This window comes from Hirundo rustica, chromosome 28, assembly GCF_015227805.2.
Source record: "Hirundo rustica isolate bHirRus1 chromosome 28, bHirRus1.pri.v3, whole genome shotgun sequence".
NCBI lineage: Eukaryota > Metazoa > Chordata > Aves > Passeriformes > Hirundinidae > Hirundo > Hirundo rustica.
The window spans coordinates 4,730,707-4,750,061 of record NC_053477.1 but is presented as its reverse complement, the minus strand read 5'-3'; the positions used below and the strand labels follow the sequence as shown (position 1 = coordinate 4,750,061).

General features: G+C 55.6%; 2 protein-coding genes across 7 annotated transcripts; one reads left to right on the top strand and one right to left on the bottom strand.

The window, feature by feature from the left end:
* Nucleotides 1-183: 183 nt before the first annotated feature.
* On the top strand, nt 184-9,157 carry PLPP5 (phospholipid phosphatase 5). 6 transcript variants are annotated; one of them, XM_058423736.1, is made up of 7 exons: nt 184-305; nt 5,228-5,345; nt 6,816-6,906; nt 7,016-7,079; nt 7,363-7,487; nt 7,830-8,000; nt 8,653-9,157. In XM_058423736.1, exons 2-7 carry the CDS (start codon nt 5,232-5,234, stop codon nt 8,949-8,951), a joined length of 864 nt encoding a protein of 287 aa, XP_058279719.1. In that variant the 5' UTR covers nt 184-305; nt 5,228-5,231; the 3' UTR covers nt 8,952-9,157. The 6 variants fall into 6 exon arrangements, with proteins under 6 accessions (XP_058279719.1, XP_039943721.1, XP_058279718.1 ...); XM_040087787.2 differs by having other exon boundaries at nt 5,228-5,336; nt 8,653-9,154; XM_058423735.1 differs by lacking the exon at nt 184-305 and adding an exon at nt 5,078-5,159.
* Nucleotides 9,142-18,318, bottom strand: DDHD2 (DDHD domain containing 2). The gene is made up of 17 exons (XM_040087616.1): nt 18,135-18,318; nt 16,859-17,049; nt 16,221-16,310; nt 15,833-15,953; nt 14,854-14,943; nt 14,262-14,397; nt 13,502-13,710; nt 13,095-13,165; nt 12,870-12,989; nt 12,599-12,694; nt 12,388-12,510; nt 12,141-12,296; nt 11,959-12,061; nt 11,709-11,873; nt 11,174-11,336; nt 10,787-10,898; nt 9,142-10,550 (listed from the first exon to the last, which is right to left on the bottom strand). The coding sequence occupies exons 1-16, from the start codon at nt 18,316-18,318 to the stop codon at nt 10,808-10,810; spliced, it is 2,109 nt and encodes a 702-aa protein (XP_039943550.1). The 3' UTR covers nt 9,142-10,550; nt 10,787-10,807.
* Nucleotides 18,319-19,355: the final 1,037 nt, after the last annotated feature.

Sequence of the window (19,355 nt, the reverse complement as noted above, 5' to 3'; positions counted from 1 at the left end):
AAACCTGTTGACAGTGAAAAGAATATTCTGTTTAAAATAATGTTCTTTGAGTGTAGAAAGCAAAGCATAGCCACATATTTATTTATTTAATTTTGAAAGGGTGTTGAAGATCTGGCTTTGATCAGTCATCGTGTCTTTAAAAACAAAACAGCGAAGCCAACGTAACATTTGTGTCTAGTTTATGGAAAGAGCAAAGCCTCTCCCCTCTGTAACACTGAGATGCCAAACAGACAGGTGTGGGTGTCAGACCAGGTGGCTCTGAAATGCCTCTGTTCCAGTACTTATTGTTAAAGGCATTGGAGAAGGTAGGTTGTCTCTCATATTTACTTATGAATATTATTGTCAAGCCTTTCCTGTGAGAAATCAGGTGTGTGACTTCTGGGAAGTGCTTGTAACACAGGGTCTGGCAGTGGGGAAGCGATGGTGGCTCCTTGCTCCAGAGCTGTCTTGGGTGTTTGCAGACAGATGAAAAAATTCAGAGTTTAACTGCACAGTGGTCATTTCTTTATCCCACCTATTTTGGAAACCCCTCCCAGGCAGGAGAGGCTCCCAGCCCCAGTCAGAGCTGAGGTCAGTCCTGCCTGTGGGTTCATCCCCTGCCTCATCTGGCCTGGTTTGGTGGCAGTTTCTGGGTGTGATTCTTCAGTCCTGCCTTCTCGGGCTCCCCTTGGCATCAGGGAGGCTTGGGCACGTGAGGGGCCTGACCCATATGCGTGCTGGTTTCAATGGAATGTTAAGATTTTTTTGTTGAGAGAGATCTTTTACCTTTATTCTTCATTGTTAGTGGAGCTGAGGAACATCTCAGCGCTTCCTCTATGAACAGGGTATTTTGTGTCTGGGTAAGGGGCCACGTCCCAGCAGCCAGCTGATGCCTCAGGAGAGGGTTCTGTCTTGGATTTCCTGTGAATCAGAGACAGACTCCTTCAGTGAGGCTTTCAAAGTGGCTTGTGTTGGCTCTTGCTCCAGAATCTTTTTAGAAACCTGTATTCCTCCATTTTTTTGTGCAAGGAGCCACAGGGCACTGGTGTCCCCAGGCTGGAGCTAGTTTTGGTGACTCTTCCTCCCCCAGCCCACGAGCTCACCAAGCCCTGTGTGTCCCCCCCTGCCCTGGTATAGCAAGTACTTCTAACTTGTGTACTCATAGTAGCTACTTCCTGCCAGCCTTTGCTCATGGGTACTGAAAATAATCCAGTGTTGCTGGCATCCGGCTGAATTGAGCCTTGGAATTAAGAACCTTGTCTCTGGAAAACTGCTTACACAAACCTGTGGGAGCACAGAGGCTGCTCAGAGCAAGAAAAGAGGCAAGAAAATGGGCTGTGGAATTTAGAACTTGTCTTGCCTCTGCCTGGTGTCCTTCTCATCCTCAAACTGATGTACAGGAGGAGTTTTGTGTGTGTGCAATGGTAGAGTGATAGATACACTACAGTCCCCGAGCAGCTGCTGCGCCGTGGACTCGGCCCAGAGCTCCTGCCCACACCTCCCTCGGGGTGTCTGGGGCAGTCCTGGGGCAGCAGCTCTGGGGATCCTAAAGCACTTCCTGCTGTGGGCCATGCTCCAGTGAGGGTCCAACACTAACCCTGCTGGAAAGCAGTGCTGGATTTTGGTATTTTTAAAGAAAAAAATTACAAAAAGGATTTTATTTTTCTTAACTTTTTGTGTGAGAAATATCTCTTTTTAAGCTCTTATTGAGGATGTTTAACTTTCTCAGAAATTCCAAACACAGCTCTTGCTAGCACATCTGTAGGGCCTGAGGTATTCACTTTATGTTATTTATTAGGCTTGATAATGTTCAGTGATTTTCTCTGAAGTCAGAGCATTCTGATGTCACAGATATCAGCTGGTATATTTTATATATATGTGTCTGTATATATATCAGATATGTTGCTGATATCGTGCTGCTGTGTGAGTGCTCCGACCTGCTCCATTGGTTCTGTGTCCGTGGTGACCTGCTGAGCAGAGGGACGTGGTGTGGCAGCACCAGGACACCTTGGGAGCACGGGACAGAAGCCACAGGCTGTCAGTGGCCACCGTGGCCGTGCCACAGTGCTATGCCAGGGCACAGGACACAGGCTGGGCACAGAAGGCTTAGAACTCTCAAATGCTGTGATGGAGACTGCTGCTCCTCCTGTGCCACTCGATGTCTTGGTTCACTTTGTGTGTTCAGATTTCTTAGAGAGGCTTCTTTTTTCCACACAAAAATGATTCGTAGCAGCCAACGCCTGGGCTTGGACTCAGAAGGGAAAACAGGAGAGGTTGTTCAGTTTGTGAACAAAACTGAACAGAAGAGAAGGAGAATCTTTCAAAAAGCTTTAACACTGTTGGATGAGCAAAGGCCAGTTCAGAGGATCTTGGTGACTGCAGGGGCTGTTCTGAGTGCCAGACTCAGATGTAAAATGCACATTTTAATCATGTCTTTGTGAAGTGAGTAACCAGAATGTAGTTGCTTAGTGCATCTCCTATGTAAGGAAGAGATTGCACAGCTGTTCTGATGAATTGGCTTCAGCAGAGTGGGAGGCAGCTGCTGAATTAATTTGTGTGGGCTCCAGAATGAGGAATCTTGGATGGTTGGGTCATTTCGTGCTGAGACGTAGGGAAATCCACAGAACTGGTGATTTTGGTGGAGAACTGCAGCGTGCTGTCCCAGCACATTGTTGTTCCTCCATGGGAACACACCAGCATGTTTTTCCCTTACTTTAGTGTTAAATTTTAGGGGTGGCCTCACACTTCTGGTGACCTCCTGCCTCCAGCTCTGGCACCTGGGCAGTGCCTGAGCTGCCCTGCCCAGGGAACAGGGATGGTGGTTTACTGGAGTTTTTCCTCTGCAGCTGCACCTGGGCACAGTGCAGGCATCCTGCAGCCCATGGCTAGATGAGTCTAGAAACAAGAATTCCACGATTCTGTGATTCCAGTGGTGCAGAGGCTGGTTCTGCCATTCCTGAACACATGGTGCAAGCATTGGCTGTTGTAGCTGTCAGATTATTGTATAGACTTGTCCTGTCCATAGACTGTTGAAGGCATTTGCAGCTCAGGAAGGAAATTTGGTGGGCAGATCACCTTCTCTGGTCACCACGTGGTGTTGGAGAATCAGTTCAAACGGAGTAACAGGGCTGGAATGTAGATTTTTGGCCTTTCTTCTAAAATACCCCTTATTTTATCTTAATTTCAGGATAGAATGGGAAAGACACAATTACTAGACATAATTATCAATGAACATAAAAATCTGTATATATTGAAACTTCACAGAATTATGTGGGTGGGGAGGGGGGAGGGTGGGATGGGGGTGTCCGACGCTGGTACGGAGAAGTCACTTTAACATGGAAACCTCTGCCTCATTGAATTCAGGGTTTAATGTACTTGAAGCTCTGCGGTTCCTTTTACAGCTTTTTTATTTATACATGATTTTTTGTATACTGCATTGAAAATGTCCTTGACTTCCCCCAAGTTCCTTCCCGCTCCCGCTGCACAGTGGATCCGTGGCAAACGGGAGGGTTTGGAGGCCTCGTCTCGGAGGTGTGCGTTCACCAGGTGTTGCGTGGGGGACGGCGACCTTGGAGCAATGCTGTCCCTTTGCTTCCCGTTCCCATCAGCTTTCCCCACCGTTTCTCTTTGTGTAGCAAAAACATTTGCACTTACGATACACTCCTACACGTTGGATGTATTCCCAGTGTTGTTCTGAGGGAAAAAAAAGGCAGAACAGGAGGAAAAGAAAAGGTGTCCCCTGTGATACTGTATTTCTGAGTGAGCAGCTCAGGTCTGTGTGCCCCTGGGAGGGGTCTCGCTGCTCCAGAGTGAGAGGCAGGGAGCTGGAACTGTGCTTTGTGTAGGAGATTTCTGCGATTAATGTGAATAAAAAAGGGAAAACACGTACGAAATTGCCAAAGCCATTTACCACTCCCTGTGCCACCGGCTCCAGGGGCAGGCGGCTGCCGGGGGCCCCTCTGGAGATCCCAGTGTGTGGGATCCCTGGGACCCCCCCCCACCTTGCAGTTCTCTCTCGCTTCTGGCTCGTAACCAGACTGGATGAACCCCTGCGCTCCCTGTTCCAGCTGGATCTGTGTCTCATTTCTGGTGTCACTTTTCCTTTTCCAACAAGCCAGCGGCGTTGCCGCGGTCCCCGGGGTGATCCTGTCCCGTTGGAGCCGGGGGCTGGGGTTTGCGTTCGGGGTGCTCTGAGAACCCCGACCCGTTTGTCTCCACATGAGTGATGTTGCACAACACAGATCCCCGCGGATCCGCCTCCATCCCCACGTGCTCTGTAAGATGGACCTTTGTAGAGTCGTTATTTCTGTAGACTTTGTTTATCTGTAACAAACTTTGTAGATTCTGTGAAATGTTATTTTAATGAAATCACTCGAGTCTTTAATAGCAAAGCATTGATATTCACTGAAGTCGGTATCGAAGAGTTTTTGGACGCAGATGCAGCCCTGACACTACCGAGGAGTGTCTGATTCCACGGGGCATTACTGTATCATGAATTGATGTTGCCGCATAGACTTTGAGATATCCAATATTTGGGGGGTTTGTGTTGGCCTCTGTCCTCTTGCATAGTGTGAAGCCTGTAAAGCTGGTTCCCTGTACATAGATAGCTCCTGTCCTCTAGGTAGAGCGTATCGAGACTTGCCTGTAATATTTTAGCTTCTTACTGACTGTGTGTGATGGTAGAACATATAATTTTTGTACATTCTATCTACTGAGATGTTGCCTTTTTTTTAATTTTATTTTACAAATACTCTGGAATTCAGATGGGGGGGGGTTGGGTTTTGTTTTGGGGGTGTTTTTTTGGTTTGTTTTCTTGGGTTTTTTTCCTTTCTTTTTTTCTTTTTTTTTTTTTTTCCTTTTTTTTTTTCTTTTTTTTTTTTTTTTTTCTTTTGCTTTTCCGTGAGGATTCCTTTGGAAAGGTTTTTAATGACATTCCACTGATCTGAAATTTTTTTGCTTGAGGTTGACTTCAATAAATCGTTCTGAATGTTCCAACGCCGAGACGAGTCAGTTCCGTGTCGGGGCGGGGCGGGGGGATAGCGGGACCCCGCGCTGCGGTCCCTCCTCCGGGCAGGGCCGCGCTCGCCCCGCCCCGGCGCTCCGGGCCGGGCAGTGGCCATGCGGCGAGCGGAGCTGGCGGCCGAGACCGCGCTGCGGGCGCTGCTCCTCGCCACCTTCGGGTGGGTGCGGGACCCCCGCCCGCCGCCTCCCCGCCCGCCCCGGGGCTCATTTGTTTGTCTCCTTCCAGGATCATGGAGTTCCTGCCGCCCTTCCAGCGCGTGCTGCAGCCCGAGGAGATGTGGCTCTACAAAAACCCCTACGTTGAAGTGGACCGTGTTCCCACACTCCTCATGTTCGTAAGTGCGGTGGGTTCCTCAAGTGGTTTGGGTGGGAAGGGACCTTAAAAGACCGTTTTGTCCCTGCCGCTACGGGGGATGCCCTCCTCCTGCCAGACCAAGCCCTGCACGATCTGCCAGGGAACGGTTCCGGGAATGAGGCATCCACGGCTCCTCTGGGCAGCCCGCGCCAGTGTTTCCTGCGTTTACTTCGATTTATTCTTAAATAGCAAGTTCTCCTTTCAGAGCAGAGCTGCTGGCTAAAGGCTTGTACTGCAATACCTGCAGCTCCTAGTGCACGCTGCAGAAAGTGCAGGATTTTGTATCCGTGTGGATAAATAGCTGAAGGGAGGGGCTCTGAGGATGGAGCCGGGCTGTGCTCAGTGAGAGGCATAAGCTGGAACATGGGCATTTCCACCTGAACTCCAGGAAGAACTTTCCTGCGTGGGTGCCTGAGCAGTGGCACAGGCTGCCCAGACAGTGGGAGCCTCCTCACCCGGACGCACTCCTAGTCCATCTGGACACAATCCTGGCTGATGTGCTCTGGGGACCCTGATGGTCCCCAGCAGTCCCTTTCTACCCACCCTGTGAGACTAGTGCCAACCAGGCCAAACACACAGCGATTTTTGTCATGTTTTGAGTCTTTTCCGTCCAGGGTTGCCTTTGGGATTTGAAGTTCATAAACTGATGAGGACTTTGCACTGTTGTCCATAATCCATTCCACGTCTAAATTACGGGGCACGTGGAAGATAGCACAGCTCTCACTATCAGGGAATGTCTTCCTTGCAGGCAGCTATTTTTAGCAGAGATTTATTGTCATTTTATTGTCAAATGTTTTCCCAGCGGCTCCAGCCTTGGTTAGAAGAGTTTGACTAACTCTGTGTTGGATTTCCAGGAGAGAGCAGCGTGTCAGAGGGATTGGTTCCCCCTGTCACAGGTGTGAGGTGAGGGGCTGTGGCTCTTGAGTTGGCAAATGGCAGGTGGGATTTTCTACAAGAGGTGGCCACTGAACAATAAGGACAAAACCTTGGGATAGTATTTGGAACAGGCAGTGTAAAGCAGGACACCGGAGTTCAGGTGGGAACAGAGTCCATGGGAGCCTGGCAGCCATGGTGAGGATGTCCGGGGGGGAAAATCCCCCAGGGCTGAGATGGGGATGATGATAACTGATTGCTCTGAATCAGCAGCTCCTGCGGTTTTGCTGACAGAGCTCGGGTGCTGCTGACAGAGTGCTAATGCTGGGGCTTGCAGGGAGGGGAGAGCTGAGGTGCTGTGCCTGGGGTCGCCCCCAGGAACCAGCCAGAGCAGCACTCTGCCAGGAGAGCTGTCTGAGAACCAAAGGATATGCTGGGCTGACCAGGGCCTGCTGCAAGTTCAGCTGGTGGGGGACTTGTTCTGATGGAACTGCAGTGATTGCAGAGGGCAGATTGCTGTTTGGCTTTGGGGAAGGAAAGGGAGCTTAAACCTACTGACACCTAAAACTCTCCCTGTTTTGTGCAGTTCATCGCATTTCTGTCTCCCTTGTTGCTCATCATCCTGGCGAGGCTGTTCATGGGCGCAGACCACGAGGACACGAGGGAAGCCTGCCTTGGTGAGCTCCTGCTTGTCCCAGAGAAAGGCTCTTGAGCCCTGCCCGTGCCTGAATGTGCTACACTTTCAGGTGGCGACGATGCTGATGTGACCCTTTTGCTCTCTCTCAGCTGCCAGCCTTGCTCTTGCCCTGAACGGGGTTTTCACGAATGCCCTGAAGCTCGTTGTGGGCAGGTGAGGACTGGCTGGTTCCCAGCTGTGCCAGGGGGAGGGCGGGGGAGGCAGGGCCGGATCAGTGCCAGGAGCTGAACTGGGACATGCTCAGCCTGGGAAGAATGTGGTTTTTTCTAGCTGTAAAGACAATTTAGAATTAAAAAAACACTGGGTAGCTGCTGTCTCAGGCCGTCACTTGGACGGGCTCATTCAGGCCCACGCTGGGAAGGATCACGTTGGCACAGGCAGCTTCTGCTGCTCCGTGGGTGCTGGGAGTGCCCTGAGCTTCACTTCCCCGTCCCAGGCCACGGCCCGACTTCTTTGACCGCTGCTTCCCGGACGGGCGAGCCAACGCCGAGCTGGTGTGCACAGGAGACGCGCGCAGGGTGACGGAGGGCCGGAAGAGCTTCCCCAGCGGACACGCTTCCTGTGAGCTTTCCGTGTCCCCTTCCTGCTGCAGCCCTGGGGCCCATGGGGAGGGCAGCTTGCACTGGCTTTCCTGCACCCCGCAGCTTTGGCTGCGTTTGTTGACATGGTCAGGGGACTCGGGTTTCCCTCTGCAAAGCAATGGGATGAGAAATATGGTCCAAAGCTGTAACCCCAGAAAGGAGGGATGTGTACCAGGTACCAGCTTCTAGGATCCATCAGTCTCAGATGCCCACAGGGGTGGCAGACACCTCTCACAGCTCTTCCACTGCAGCAGCAGAGCGTGAGGGTCTGGCAGCAAAGCCTGGAGCTGTTCTGAACCAACATCGCTCTGTTCTCTTCCAGTTGCCTTCGCTGGTCTTGCCTTCTCCGCCTTCTACCTGGCAGGGAAGCTGCACAGCTTCGTTCCGGGCCGGGGGGGCCGGGCCCTGCGCTTCTGTGCCTTCCTCCTCCCCCTCTTCCTGGCCACCCTCATCGCCGTGTCCCGCATCTGCGACTACAAGCACCACTGGGAAGGTGGGTGAGCCTCTGCTGGTGCACTGAGCAGGGCACTGCAGGCGCAGGGGCTGTGCTGCCACAGGAGTGTTCAGAGCCCCCAGGAGCAGCTTGGGGTTGGTTTTTTTTGTTTTATTCCTCCTGTGGCAATTTTGGTGCCACCTGCAGAGAACTGATGCCTTTCTCTGTGGTTCTGAAATACAAACCAAGGTTGGGTTTACAGCCAAATCAGGTTATGGATCCAGCAGAAAAGCTGCCGCTCAGGAATTGATCACGAGGCTTGGGAGGCTGCAGGACCATTAACTCTGCTCTGGTCTTGCCCACAGATGTGTTGGTTGGCTCAGCCATGGGCTCGGTGCTCGCATACCTGTGCTACAGGCAGTACTACCCTCCCCTGACAGACTCCGTGTGCCACAAACCATCTCTGGCCAAGCCCAAGCCGCTGCCTGCGCATGAGGAGAAGCCTCCGGGTCCCAGCTTCCACATGGACATATAGTGACGGGCTGGGGCTGTGTTCTGCTGCTCCCTGGGTGCCAGGGCAGCCAAGGCTTGGGGGAGGCTGCTCGGGAGAAGTGGCTCCACTGAGGATGAGCCCCTGGGCAGGTGTTCCCTGCTGAGCTGGTGAGTTTCCTGCCCTGGCCCTTGTGCTGCTTCATTTAATTCAATTTTGTAGGCCAGCCCCTCTTCACGCCCACTGTGGAGCGAGGGAGGCACTCGGGATGCCAGCCTGTGGGAAGACAGCTGGGGTATGAAGGTCCTGACCAAGAACTGGGAAAATGTGACCGCCCCGTGTGCCCAGTCTGGTGGGAGTTCTGGTGTCCAGTCCAGGAAGCACCACTGGTCACCTCCCTGCAATCCAGCCGAGCTGGCCCAGCTCTTCTCCTGGGAAATGAAGTGCAGTATCTGCCAACTCTGAACTTTTCTAATTCCCAAATAAAGGAGTTTAATTTTTGTAATGAGCTGTGGTACTAAAACTTTATTTCAAGGCTCAGGTTGTTGCTTTATAAGCCATTTCCCCTGGTGTCTGCAGGGGTTTCTGGTGGGTGCCCTTTCCTTGCAGCTTTAGTACAGTTTTAATTACAGAAATAGCTTCCCTTTCCCCTAAAACTGCACATGTAAATTTTCCAGCCCTTCCCTCTCCCCCAGACATGCACACACCACAGTCATCTACTTATTTATTTTGGCTTTTACTGGAAAAGACATTAAATAACATTTAAAATTTATTTAGCTTCCTTTTTTTTTTTTTTTTAACAAAGTGCATAACTTAAAAAGCTGATCATTAGTGTCCCATGTTAAGACTGTCTCTTTTCCTGCTCCCATGAGACCTTAGCCAGCAGTGGTTCAGGTGCTGACCGAGCAGCTTGGCTGTTCCTGCAGTCAGGTAAAGAACAGCTTCTGTTCCTTGGGAGGGGAGGAGGGGATGGAGGCTGCAAACAAAACCCTTCCAATAGTGCAAATAACAGACAATGGAGGGAAAACAAACCAGCAGGCTGTGGGGGGGGAAAAGGCTCCTTACCCCATGCAGGGCAAAAGTCAGCAGGAGGGAAAGTGGTTTGGCTCCTCCAAAGGCTGCACAGCAACACCTCGCACAGCAGCGGAGCCCCAGCCCAGGGGCTCTCCGGCCCCGGCCCCCTCAGAAAAGAGCTTCAAGGCGGGAGCAGACTGAGCTGCCACCAGAGCTGGTGTCATTGCTGCAGTGTGCAGACCCTTGCTGGCTGCGTTTTGTACATTTAAAGCTAAAAACAGGGACTGGGGCGCGGCGGGTGCAAGACCTCGGTGTCCCCCGGCAGCGCTGCCCCGTGTCCCTGCGGGGCACTGAGGGCTCCCTCTGCCCTGGCACTGCCAGGAGCAGCTGCTGTTCCCTGCCCGCCTGGAGCGGGAGGTGAAGCTTTCCTCGGAGCAGGTACAGCTGGGCACTGCCTTGGTCGGTGTCATGGGGGCTCCTTGGTGCCAGCGAGGGCTGGGTCAGGGGGCTGGGCTGGCACTGCCAACACGCCGCTCTCACGAGGCGCTTTACGGGGCAGCCCTGCCTGGCAGGGCCCAGGGGTGCACAAACATGCAGCAGCAGTGCAGGGACACAAGGGTGGCTGCTGGCCAGACCCTGCTGGCTCTGGGCTTTGCTGCCCGGGCCCACAGTGCTGGTGTGGGTGTTAGCAATCTCCCCGGCTCCACGGCGGCTGTAGCTCTTTCCACGCTGTGTGTTTAAGGCTTTTTCTCCTCAAGGTCCCGGGCTGTGAGTGTCCTCCCCGAGCCAGGGTCAGGACCTCAGAGGAACTGACAGCTTGTCTGCTGCAGTGCTGGAGGAGCTGGTGTGGGGACTCACAGGGTGCAGGGTTAAAAGTACACGTTGCCACAGGGAGTCACTGTACAGGGGTTGTGTGTGTTTGAGCAGAAGTATTTTTCCCTTGACAGTTTTTCCCCCTATCCCTACCCAAAATGGAGGAAAATCCATCCTTATCTCCAGGCAGCAGCAAGTACTTGGGAAGCAGCATGCAGGACATGGCAGCAGAGGAGAGAGGAAGGCAGAGAAGAGATCTGGACTTTCCTGGTGAGTACGCAGTGGGATTTGACCTAAAACAGTAAATGCGGGGATAGCTGCAGTGAGGCAGCCAGAATCCAGCCTCCTGGACCCTCCTTGGTTCTCTCATGTCAGGTAAGAGGAAAGAAGCCAAAGGTCTGACAGGCCAAAAAAGAAAGCTGACACAAGTTCCCTGCCTTAGGTATTGGATAATACTCCCTCAAACAAAACCAGATCTCCTCTGAGGTGTCCTAGAAATGCAGAAGGGGTTATGGCAAAGGTGACTTACAGCCAGAACAGAACAGGTTGGTCACTGGCTTCCTGGTAGAGGTTGATCCAGTGTGATGCCTTGTGTCTGGTAGATCTCCTTCAGAACCAGCAGAACGGTGTCCTCTGACTCCCTGCAGGAGGAGGAGATGGGAATCAGAAGGGAATGTCTCCCTGCACTCTGTCAGGACGCTGTGGCGGTGGGGGTGGATGCAGTGCTCTGCAGAATGCAGGCAGCACAGGGCAAGGAGAAGCACAAGTCTCCTTCTGTGTCCCTGTGTGTCGCAGACAGGAGATCTTGTTCCCTTGATCAGCTGAGGCTTTTCTCACTACACTGCCTTTGAAACTGATGCCATTCTGCTTCTACCACCTGTAAATTTGAAGCCCTGAGCATTACACAGACACTTACCAATAGCAGAGATGCCCCTGGAGTGCAAACAAGTACTCGTTGAAGCTCTCTATTGGCTTCTCCTGCAGCACGTAGTCAATGCGGTTCCCTCCATTCAGCCTCCCCACGTTGATGAGCGGCGTCTCTTCCTTCACTGCTGCTGGGGGCTCCTCTGCCTTTGTGTCTGGAGGAAGGAGGAGCAGCGTGGTTGGGCCAAGGGCCCCAGCAGCCACGACAACACAACAGCAGGGCCGTGCCCTCCCCTCACCCCACTGCAGCTCACACAGGGGAGAGCCCAGAAACAGCAGTGCAAGGGACAGCCAGAGGAGGGGACAGGCTTTTAAACCATGCTGTGGTGTGCTGAGACCCCCCCAGGAAACCCTTTCATCAGGTGCTGACAGGGAAAGGACACAGCATTTGGCGAGAGCCAGGTGCCTGCAGAGCCCAAAGGTGATCCGACTGCTGGGCACAGGTGGCTGTGGGAGTCCAGGCACGCTGCTGCACGCGAGGCTCCCCAGGCTGCACCCCTGGCTCCCCCCTGCCCCCCACCACCAACCTGGCTGCTTCTCAGTGCCGGCCTCTGCCTCTGGCTCAGCCTCGGTGCTCGCCGCCTCCAGGGCCGGCACCGGGGCGCGGGTGAAGGACTGCCAGGCCACGCGCAGGGACCCCAGCAGGTTGTTCTTCAGGTCCACGCTCATGCGAGTCAGCCCTTCCTTCAGCTCTGCAAGGCAGGAGGGGCGTGGGCAGGGGGCCGGGGGCTGCGGCAGCAGCCCCGGGCAGGGGGACGGGGGCTGCCCCTGCCATACCGAGGTGCATCCTTTTCCTGCCCTTGTGGTGGGGCAGCAGCATCGGCTCGAACTCCACGTCCGGGACGATCATGGGCTCGATCCGATACGCCACGGGGTCGTACTGCACACAAGAGGGGCACGGTGGCCAGGGCTCGTGCTCCGCGCGTCTCACGCGGGACGGCTCTGGTCCTTATACCTACGGGGTGGTAGATGTTGAAGAAGCCTTTGCAGGTGGGCAGGCTGTAGTTCGGGTCGATCCGCTTCACCCCTCGCACTGTGAGAAACATCCCAATGGGAGAGCCAAAGGCAAAGAAGATGGTGGGCTTGTAGTTCAGCTGCGGGTAGTTTGCCGAGACCTGGGAGAGGGGGATGTTCGGGTTTGTTCACGAGAGGATCTGTGCTGGCAGTACCAGGGCTCTGCGGGTGCGGCCAGAGCTCGGCCGTTACCTGTCCCAAGCCAACGTCCCGGTATTGGCAGTTCCTGACATCCCCTGAGCTGTCCCCGTGCTGGGACGGGGGCCCTGGCTCGGCTCCGCGTTCACTGTGCCCAGGAGCTGCTGAGCTCTGATCCTGCAGCAGCACAAAGGGGTCCTTGTGTCAGAGGGATGGAATGGGATGTGATGTGACGGCATGAGCACAAGCCATGCAGAAAACAAACCTTCATCTCTGTCTTGGAGCTGATGTAATGGAGTATTTTCATTCTTGGCCCTAAGGGAATTCCTATGTCTTTAAGGTTTTTCTCTGTGCACAAGAACTGGAAAATAAGCAAGGCTGGTGTTAGTCCAGGAGCAGAGGTGTGGTGTCTGTTCTATGGGATTGTGTTCCTCCTCAGAGATGTTTCATGTGTGACTCAGCACCAGAAGATGAGCAGTGGTGGGATGATGGGGAGGAGAAGCAAAGAAGAGCCAGTAAACAGAAGAACTTCTCACCAGTGCTTGCCTGTCCATTTTCTCCTTCTCAAAAACATCACAGTACTCGGACAGCTCCAGCTTCTTCAGGATTTCCTTTACTTCTTCAATACCCCTTGTGCTTGAGGCTGTCCTGGACCCCTGTGAACAGATACAGAAGGGATCAGGCTTTCTGCTCACCAGTTTGCTCCTGTGCACGTTGTGTTCTCTCCCCCACGGCCATGAGGGGTCAGTGGCCTCCCGTACCTGCGCACAGTGCTCGTCCTCCTCGGGATCAGCCTTCTGGTTCGTCAGGAGATCAAACAAAATGAGTGACCCTAGAAACCAGGCAGAGTATCAGCATCGGGAGGGGAAGAGCCTGAGCCGCCTTCTTTTTGGGATGAAGAGCTGCACCCTGGACTTTTTTACAAGCAGATAATGACAGGACAAGGGACAATGGGTTTAAACTGACAGAGGACAGGCTACATTAGATGGCAGGAGGAAATTATTTACTCAGTGGTGAAGCACTGGCTCAGGTTGCCCAGAGAAGCTGTGGCTGCTGCACCGGGGAAGCTGGGACAGGGCTTGGAGTGACCTGGTCTAGTGGAAGGTGTGTGTCCCTGCTGACCCAAAGCGTGCTGTGAGCGAGCCCCTGGCACCGCGGGAGCCCTCACCCAGGCTGTGCCCCGCGATGGACACCCCGCCCTTGAACTGCGGGTTCCTCTGCAGGAACAGCTGGTGCAGGCGGTTCATCTCCGAGGCCACCGTGTCCACGATGGTCTGGCAATAGGTGGAGCTGTTGTAGAAGAACACGTCCAGGATGGTGTCGTTGATGAAGTGACGCAGGCGGTTGATGCTGGGCAGCGTGATCCGCTCCAGGTCACTGCGGGGGAAAGGGCACAGGGGGCTGCAGCTGGGGAAGCCACGGAACCCCCACCATGTTTATAAAAGAAAGTATAAGTTCAGAGGAGGATTGACACAGTCTCCAAGGATGTACGTTGTAATCCAGACCCTCAGCTTATGCCCAGACTGAAGGCAAAGCACAGCCTGTGCTCTTACATTCCAAGGATAAAGAGCCTGTCCTCTCTTCCTCAGGAGCCTGGCCTGCTTTCTGCCCTTGCTGGGGCCCTGCAGAGCAGTGCTGCAGTGCAGGAACCGCTCCGTTCTCAGAGGCCTTTAGCAAGGTGTGGACGTCCACGCTCCCTCCCGGGATCAGGCAGGGAAAGGCTGAGGCCTCTGTTCTCAGGATGCTGATCGGAGCAGGTGCCTGCCGTGTGCTGCAGAATGGGGAGGTGCTCTGGGGGTCCCTGTCTGTCCTGCTCACCCCTACCCTAAAAACTCACAGCTTTCCCTTCGCTTTTCCAACAGAGGAAGTGGAGTTTGCAGGGCAGGATGCTGCCTGTGCCCTGGGGACAGTGGCTGTGGGACACTTACACGTCCACGCCAGTGGAGTGCAGGGAGCTGTGCCAGTTCACAGGCAGGAACTCCACCCGGCCAACCTGCTGCTGCTCCTGGGCCTTCCTGAAGTGTGCCTGCAGCATGCTGAGGGACACGTTCCTGAAATCGTTCACTGCAAAACAGAAGAACTCCAATGGAGATCCACCAGGCTCTGGGGGCACCCTGTGGCAACACCACCACTTTATACCGTGAAAGATCATTATGGGGAAATCCCAGAGGTGTTTAATCTGCTGCTGCTCCCCCAGGTCCCTGACTCTTTAACTACACATCAGGGGAGGCTCCATGTCCTGCCACGTGTGTTTACTGGATTTTGCTGCCCCATCTGGGCTTTAGTCTGGCAGTCAGGATAAGGCACTTTTAGAAATTTATAAAAAATATCTCTGTTGTGAAGCAAAACTGATGAACAGCAGTTGCCTAAAGCTTTTCAGCAGGTGGGACGTGGTGGGTCAGTGAGCGCTGTCAGAGGTTTGGCCGTGCAGCAGGAGGGGCTGAGGCACCGTGACGGCGTTTCCCATTCCCAGGATGAGGTTTTCCCTGGCTGGAGCCCCTTTCCCAGCTCTGCACCTACCGCACTGCACGATGCTGCGGAAGCGGATGTCGCAGGCGGGGCCGATGCCGTGCACCACGAACACCAGGTGGTCGATCTGCAGCGGCTCTCCTGCGGAGGGGAGGGCAGGGGAGCTCAGGGTGCTGAAGAGACAGTGCCCAGCAGGGAACAGACCTGCTGGAGGCACCACTGCGGGGCTGGAGCCTCCCACCCTCACCTCAGCCCTTCTTAGTGCCTGGATTTACACCTCCAGGGTGCTGGGATTTCTCACATCTCTCTTAATTCAGCTGCCTGCCCTGGGATGGATCTGGACCAACAGGACAGTAGAGGACGGGGTGGTGACTTGTCCCTGTGGCAGTCCACCCCTGCCCAGCCGTGGGGATTGTTCAGCGCAGGGAACTGCAGGATCAGGAGCTCTCGGTGCAGCTGCCCCATGCCCAGCCCGCTCTGACGAGCCCCATGGAGCTGCATCTCCCAGGTGGAGTCAGGGCTTGTTCTCTACTTCCCACACACCTTAGTCTGCATACATGGCTGGCACCCCTGGAAAATGGAGTAACTGCCTGACATCCTCATGGGGACGAGCCCTGAGGCCTGGCTGGGAGGGGACAGAGCTGACACATGGCTGCAGAGATGGGGAGAGCCCCAGAGGGTCACCAGCACGTAAGTAAGTGATAAACCACCGCGTCCCTAGCAGGGAAAGAAACTCTCCTCCTGTACAAATATAGACATCGGGACCTCAGGGGGAATTTCAGGCCCTGCAGAGCTCCCAGCAGCTCTGTCTCCGTCTCTGTACAGGAGCTGGAAGCTCACCACCCTTCCCTGGATCTGCAGCTCGCTGGGGCTGGGGAGGTTTCCGAAACCATTTGATCCTTTTGGCACAAAATGTTTTGATGTGCGCTTCACCTAAAGGATCGTGGGAGCTTCTGCCAGTCTTTTTGAGTGATCAGGTTGGAAAACCCTCCCCGGGGTTTGGATGGGCGGAGGGGAGAGGGAAGCTCACCACTGGGGATGTCGACAGCGATGTTCTCCACTCCTCTCTTCACAGTCCGGGGCCGACCTTGTTCCGTGGGGGTGGAGACCCAGTCGTCGGAGCTGGCAACGGGATGGTAGTGAACCATCAGCTTGGGAACAAGAAGAGCCAGTCAGTGACCCGGGAGCAGAGACAGCTACAGCAGCTGCTGGGTGACACGGGCTGGTACCAGACTGCGCTGGGCCGAGCCCTTTGCTCGAGGTGTGGAAAAGAAAGGAGAAGCTGCCACTGCCCTCTCCTCTGGTACAGGCAGGTGAGTGGAATGCCATTGCGACAAACCCATTTGAAGGGAACAGCACGAAGAGACCCAAGGGGACGTCCTCAGTGGTCACCACAGAGATCACCAGGCCCTGCTCACCTTTGGGTTGTGCAGGATAATGACTTCTCTGTTGGGGGACTCCAGCTTCTTCTTCCACTCACCCAGGGTCACGGCAATCATGTAAGCTTCCTACAGAGGAGAACACCCACTGTGAGTCAGCTGGAAGCACGCCCATCAATGCTCAACCTCTTGGGACATTCCCCACCCAGTTTTCAGAATCTCTTATCAACACCTCGAAAAAGAAGCAGAGAAATCGGCTGGAGGAGCAGCGGGGTCATCCCAGGATCACCTGCTGAGAGTGTTTAAGAACTCCCTGCTTTGACAGCAGCAGCATCAGACTTCCCCATGAACTTAGAACTGGTTTTGGTACATCAGAATAGAGATTATTGCAAAGATGGGTATTTTTATACACCTGTCTATGTATTTCTACATTTGCATCATCCCAAAGGAACGCCGGGCACTTAAGGTGCTGTGGAAGGATGCACCGAGGCCGGACGAGGGCAGGGGAAGGGGAGGCCACGGCCGTGCTCACAGTTCCATCAATCAGCCGCAGAAATGCCGTGCCAAAGCCTCTCTGGAGTTCGTGTCCTCAGGCCTGACTGGTGCCAGTGGCCTTGTGTGGGGTTTGGAACACCAGGAGAAGCCGAGATGGAAACCAAGAGGGAAGGTGCGTTTACCTCCAGCTCCTCACTGAAGGACTCCGAGTAGGGAATGAACTTGTTGTCCTTGTCCCCCTTGTAGAACCAGGTGCAGCGACGCACTTCAGACACCTCCTCCTCCCAGTACACGGCCACGCGCTGCCGCGTGCGCAGGTGCACGTCGTACCTGCCCCCCGACGTCGGCACAACCACGTCACCCTGCTCCTTCCCTGTGGGAACCGAGGCCGGGGTTAATCCTGAGAGGCCTGGAATGGCGAGTTCCCTGAGGCTGGAGCATCCCCTGGGCAGCACAGCGGAGCAGCTCAGAGCCACGGCAGCAGATGCCAACGTCCTCTGTACCCAAGTTCAGAGAGCCGTATCAGGGCAAGACGCTCCAAGTCAGGCTTCCCCCAGAGGCAGAAGGTGAGATGAAAATATTACACTACACTGTCCTTCTCTGGCCTCTCCCTGCCTCACCTGGAGGGTAAAAGTGAAAATGTGGGGAAGCGCATTGTGTAACACTGGGGTGCACCAGGGTCTCCTGTCTCTCAGCTGTTCCTCTCTGAAACAGAGAACTCTCTACAGACCCCAATACAGACCTCAAACTCTGAATTTCACTGCCTTTTGGGTCTGCCTGCGGGCTGGGCCGGTGGCACAGCACCCCGTGCCAGGCTGGGGCAGGCAGCAGCACTGGGGACGGGCAGCACAGCCTCTAATCCCAAACTTCCTGGGCGGGGGAGGCCGGGAGCCGACCTTGGGCAATCGGAGCTCTGCCTGTGGCAGCAGCAGGTGGCACAGATGGTGACATTTGGCACACGAGGGCCCCAGCACAAGGCTTGGAGCTGACCTCCAATCCTTGCTCCCGTAGCAGGCACAGCTCCGTGCTGTGCGTGGAGGGCTCTCCCAGCAGAATTCCTGCCGTCCTGCTAGCATCCTCCCAGCCTCACCAGAGGATGCTTGGCAGTATGATTATGTATAATTTAGAGCAGTATCAGCTGAATGGGGTCAGACCGTTTGATGCATCCGAACAGCTCGGTTATTGGGAGCGGACACATGGCCAAAAAACGTCCCGATTTAAAATTCCTCGAGGGAAAATCTAGCATCCCAGCTGGAAGCCGTGGATGTATCATGGGAATATTTCCCTGGTACCCAAGCACACGCGCGGGGCTCCCCCGTCAGCCTCACCAGGTGCGTTCCTCACGGCGATGCAAAGCGAAGGGACGCGGTTGGTAAAGGCAAGGGGCGGCTGCGGGACCGCGGGGGGATCGGGACGCCGCCGGTGCCGCGGGACCCCCGGCCCGGCCCCCGGCCCTACCTGCGCCGTGCGCCTCCTCCAGCCGCTGCGAGTCCTGCGCGCTGAACGGGACCCAGCGCTCTCGCGTGTCCGTGACCTTGCACCAGAACCAGTGCGGCAGCACCGCCTCGTAGCGCCCGCCGGGCTCCGGCTCCGGGGGCTCGGCGGCGCCGGGCGGCGGCCGCGGCGGCTCCTGCGCCGACATGGGGCTGCCGGGGGGGCAGCGCCGGTTCCGCCGGTTCCGCCGCCACCGGGGGCTCCGCGGGTCGCGCCGTGCGCCTCGGGAACCCGGCCCCGCTGCCCGGCCACGAGCGGCCCCGGTCCCGCTGCCCCGGCGGCTGCTGCGGCGGCGCGGCCCGGCCCGGGCGGCAGCGCAGGCTCCGCTCGGGCCCCGAGACCGCCCAGCCCGGGGCGGTGCTGCCCGCGGCCCGGCCCTCCGTCACGGCCGGGGCGGAGCGGGGGCTGCCCGCAATCCCTGCCCGCAGCCCTGCCCGCGATCCCTGCCCGCAGCCCTGCCCGCGATCCCTGCCCGCGATCCTTGCCCGCGATCCCTGCCCGCGATCCTTGCCCGTGATCCTTGCCCGTGATCCTTGCCCGCAGGCCCTGCTGGAGCTCTTGTCCGCACCCCTGCCCGCAATCCCTGCCCGCAGCCTTTGCCTCCAGCCCCTCCCTGCAGCTCCTGCCCGCGATCCCTGCCCGCAGCCTTCGCCTGCCATCCCTGCCCGTGACCCCTGCCCCTGGTCCCTCCCTGTGACCCCTGCCCGTGTTCCCTGCCCGGGCCGGGTCGCCGTGGCCCCGAGGTGGATGCAGGGCCCTGGGGTGCAGGGAAACACCCGCCCTCCTGCCAACCGCGGCACGAACAAACACTCCAGCATGGGGTGATTGCAGCAGAAACCACGCGGTGCTGATTCAATGCTTGTTTTTCAGTCCCTCTGTGACACTTTAGCCTCCGTGGCGATTGAGAAACCCTCTGCTGAGGGTGAGCGCTGCTGGAGAAGCAACGGGCAACCCCAGAGTAAGAGTTTGGTTTCTGTAGAGATGAGCCCAGCGATAAACAGAGACAGACTTTCTAATCTGGGGGTTGTGCTGTGGGTGGATGCTGCAAGATAAACCAGTTGCCAGGAGCTGCTCTCCCTGTGCTTACTGTGGCACAGCAAGGATGGGTGAGGAAAACCGAAGGGTCAGGAGTGCTCAGTTCCCCGGTTCTGCAGCTGGAGAGCGAGTGCCTGCAAACCCTGACCG

What these genes read in the sequence shown, in the direction of transcription:
- PLPP5 (XM_058423735.1), top strand. Translation starts at nt 5,098, where the DNA reads ATGCGGCGAGCGGAGCTGGCGGCCGAGACCGCGCTGCGGGCGCTGCTC. An exon ending in CTGCTCCTCGCCACCTTCGG is followed by an intron (nt 5,160 to 5,227) that starts GTGGGTGCGGGA and finishes GTCTCCTTCCAG; the next exon opens with GATCATGGAGTTCCTGCCGC. An exon ending in CACGAGGGAAGCCTGCCTTG is followed by an intron (nt 6,907 to 7,015) that starts GTGAGCTCCTGC and finishes GCTCTCTCTCAG; the next exon opens with CTGCCAGCCTTGCTCTTGCC.
- DDHD2 (XM_040087616.1), bottom strand. Translation starts at nt 18,318, where the DNA reads ATGTCGGCGCAGGAGCCGCCGCGGCCGCCGCCCGGCGCCGCCGAGCCC. An exon ending in CGCTGTCGACATCCCCAGTG is followed by an intron (nt 14,944 to 15,832) that starts GTGAGCTTCCCT and finishes TCCCCTCCGCAG; the next exon opens with GAGAGCCGCTGCAGATCGAC. An exon ending in CAGGGGCATCTCTGCTATTG is followed by an intron (nt 10,899 to 11,173) that starts GTAAGTGTCTGT and finishes CTCCTCCTGCAG; the next exon opens with GGAGTCAGAGGACACCGTTC.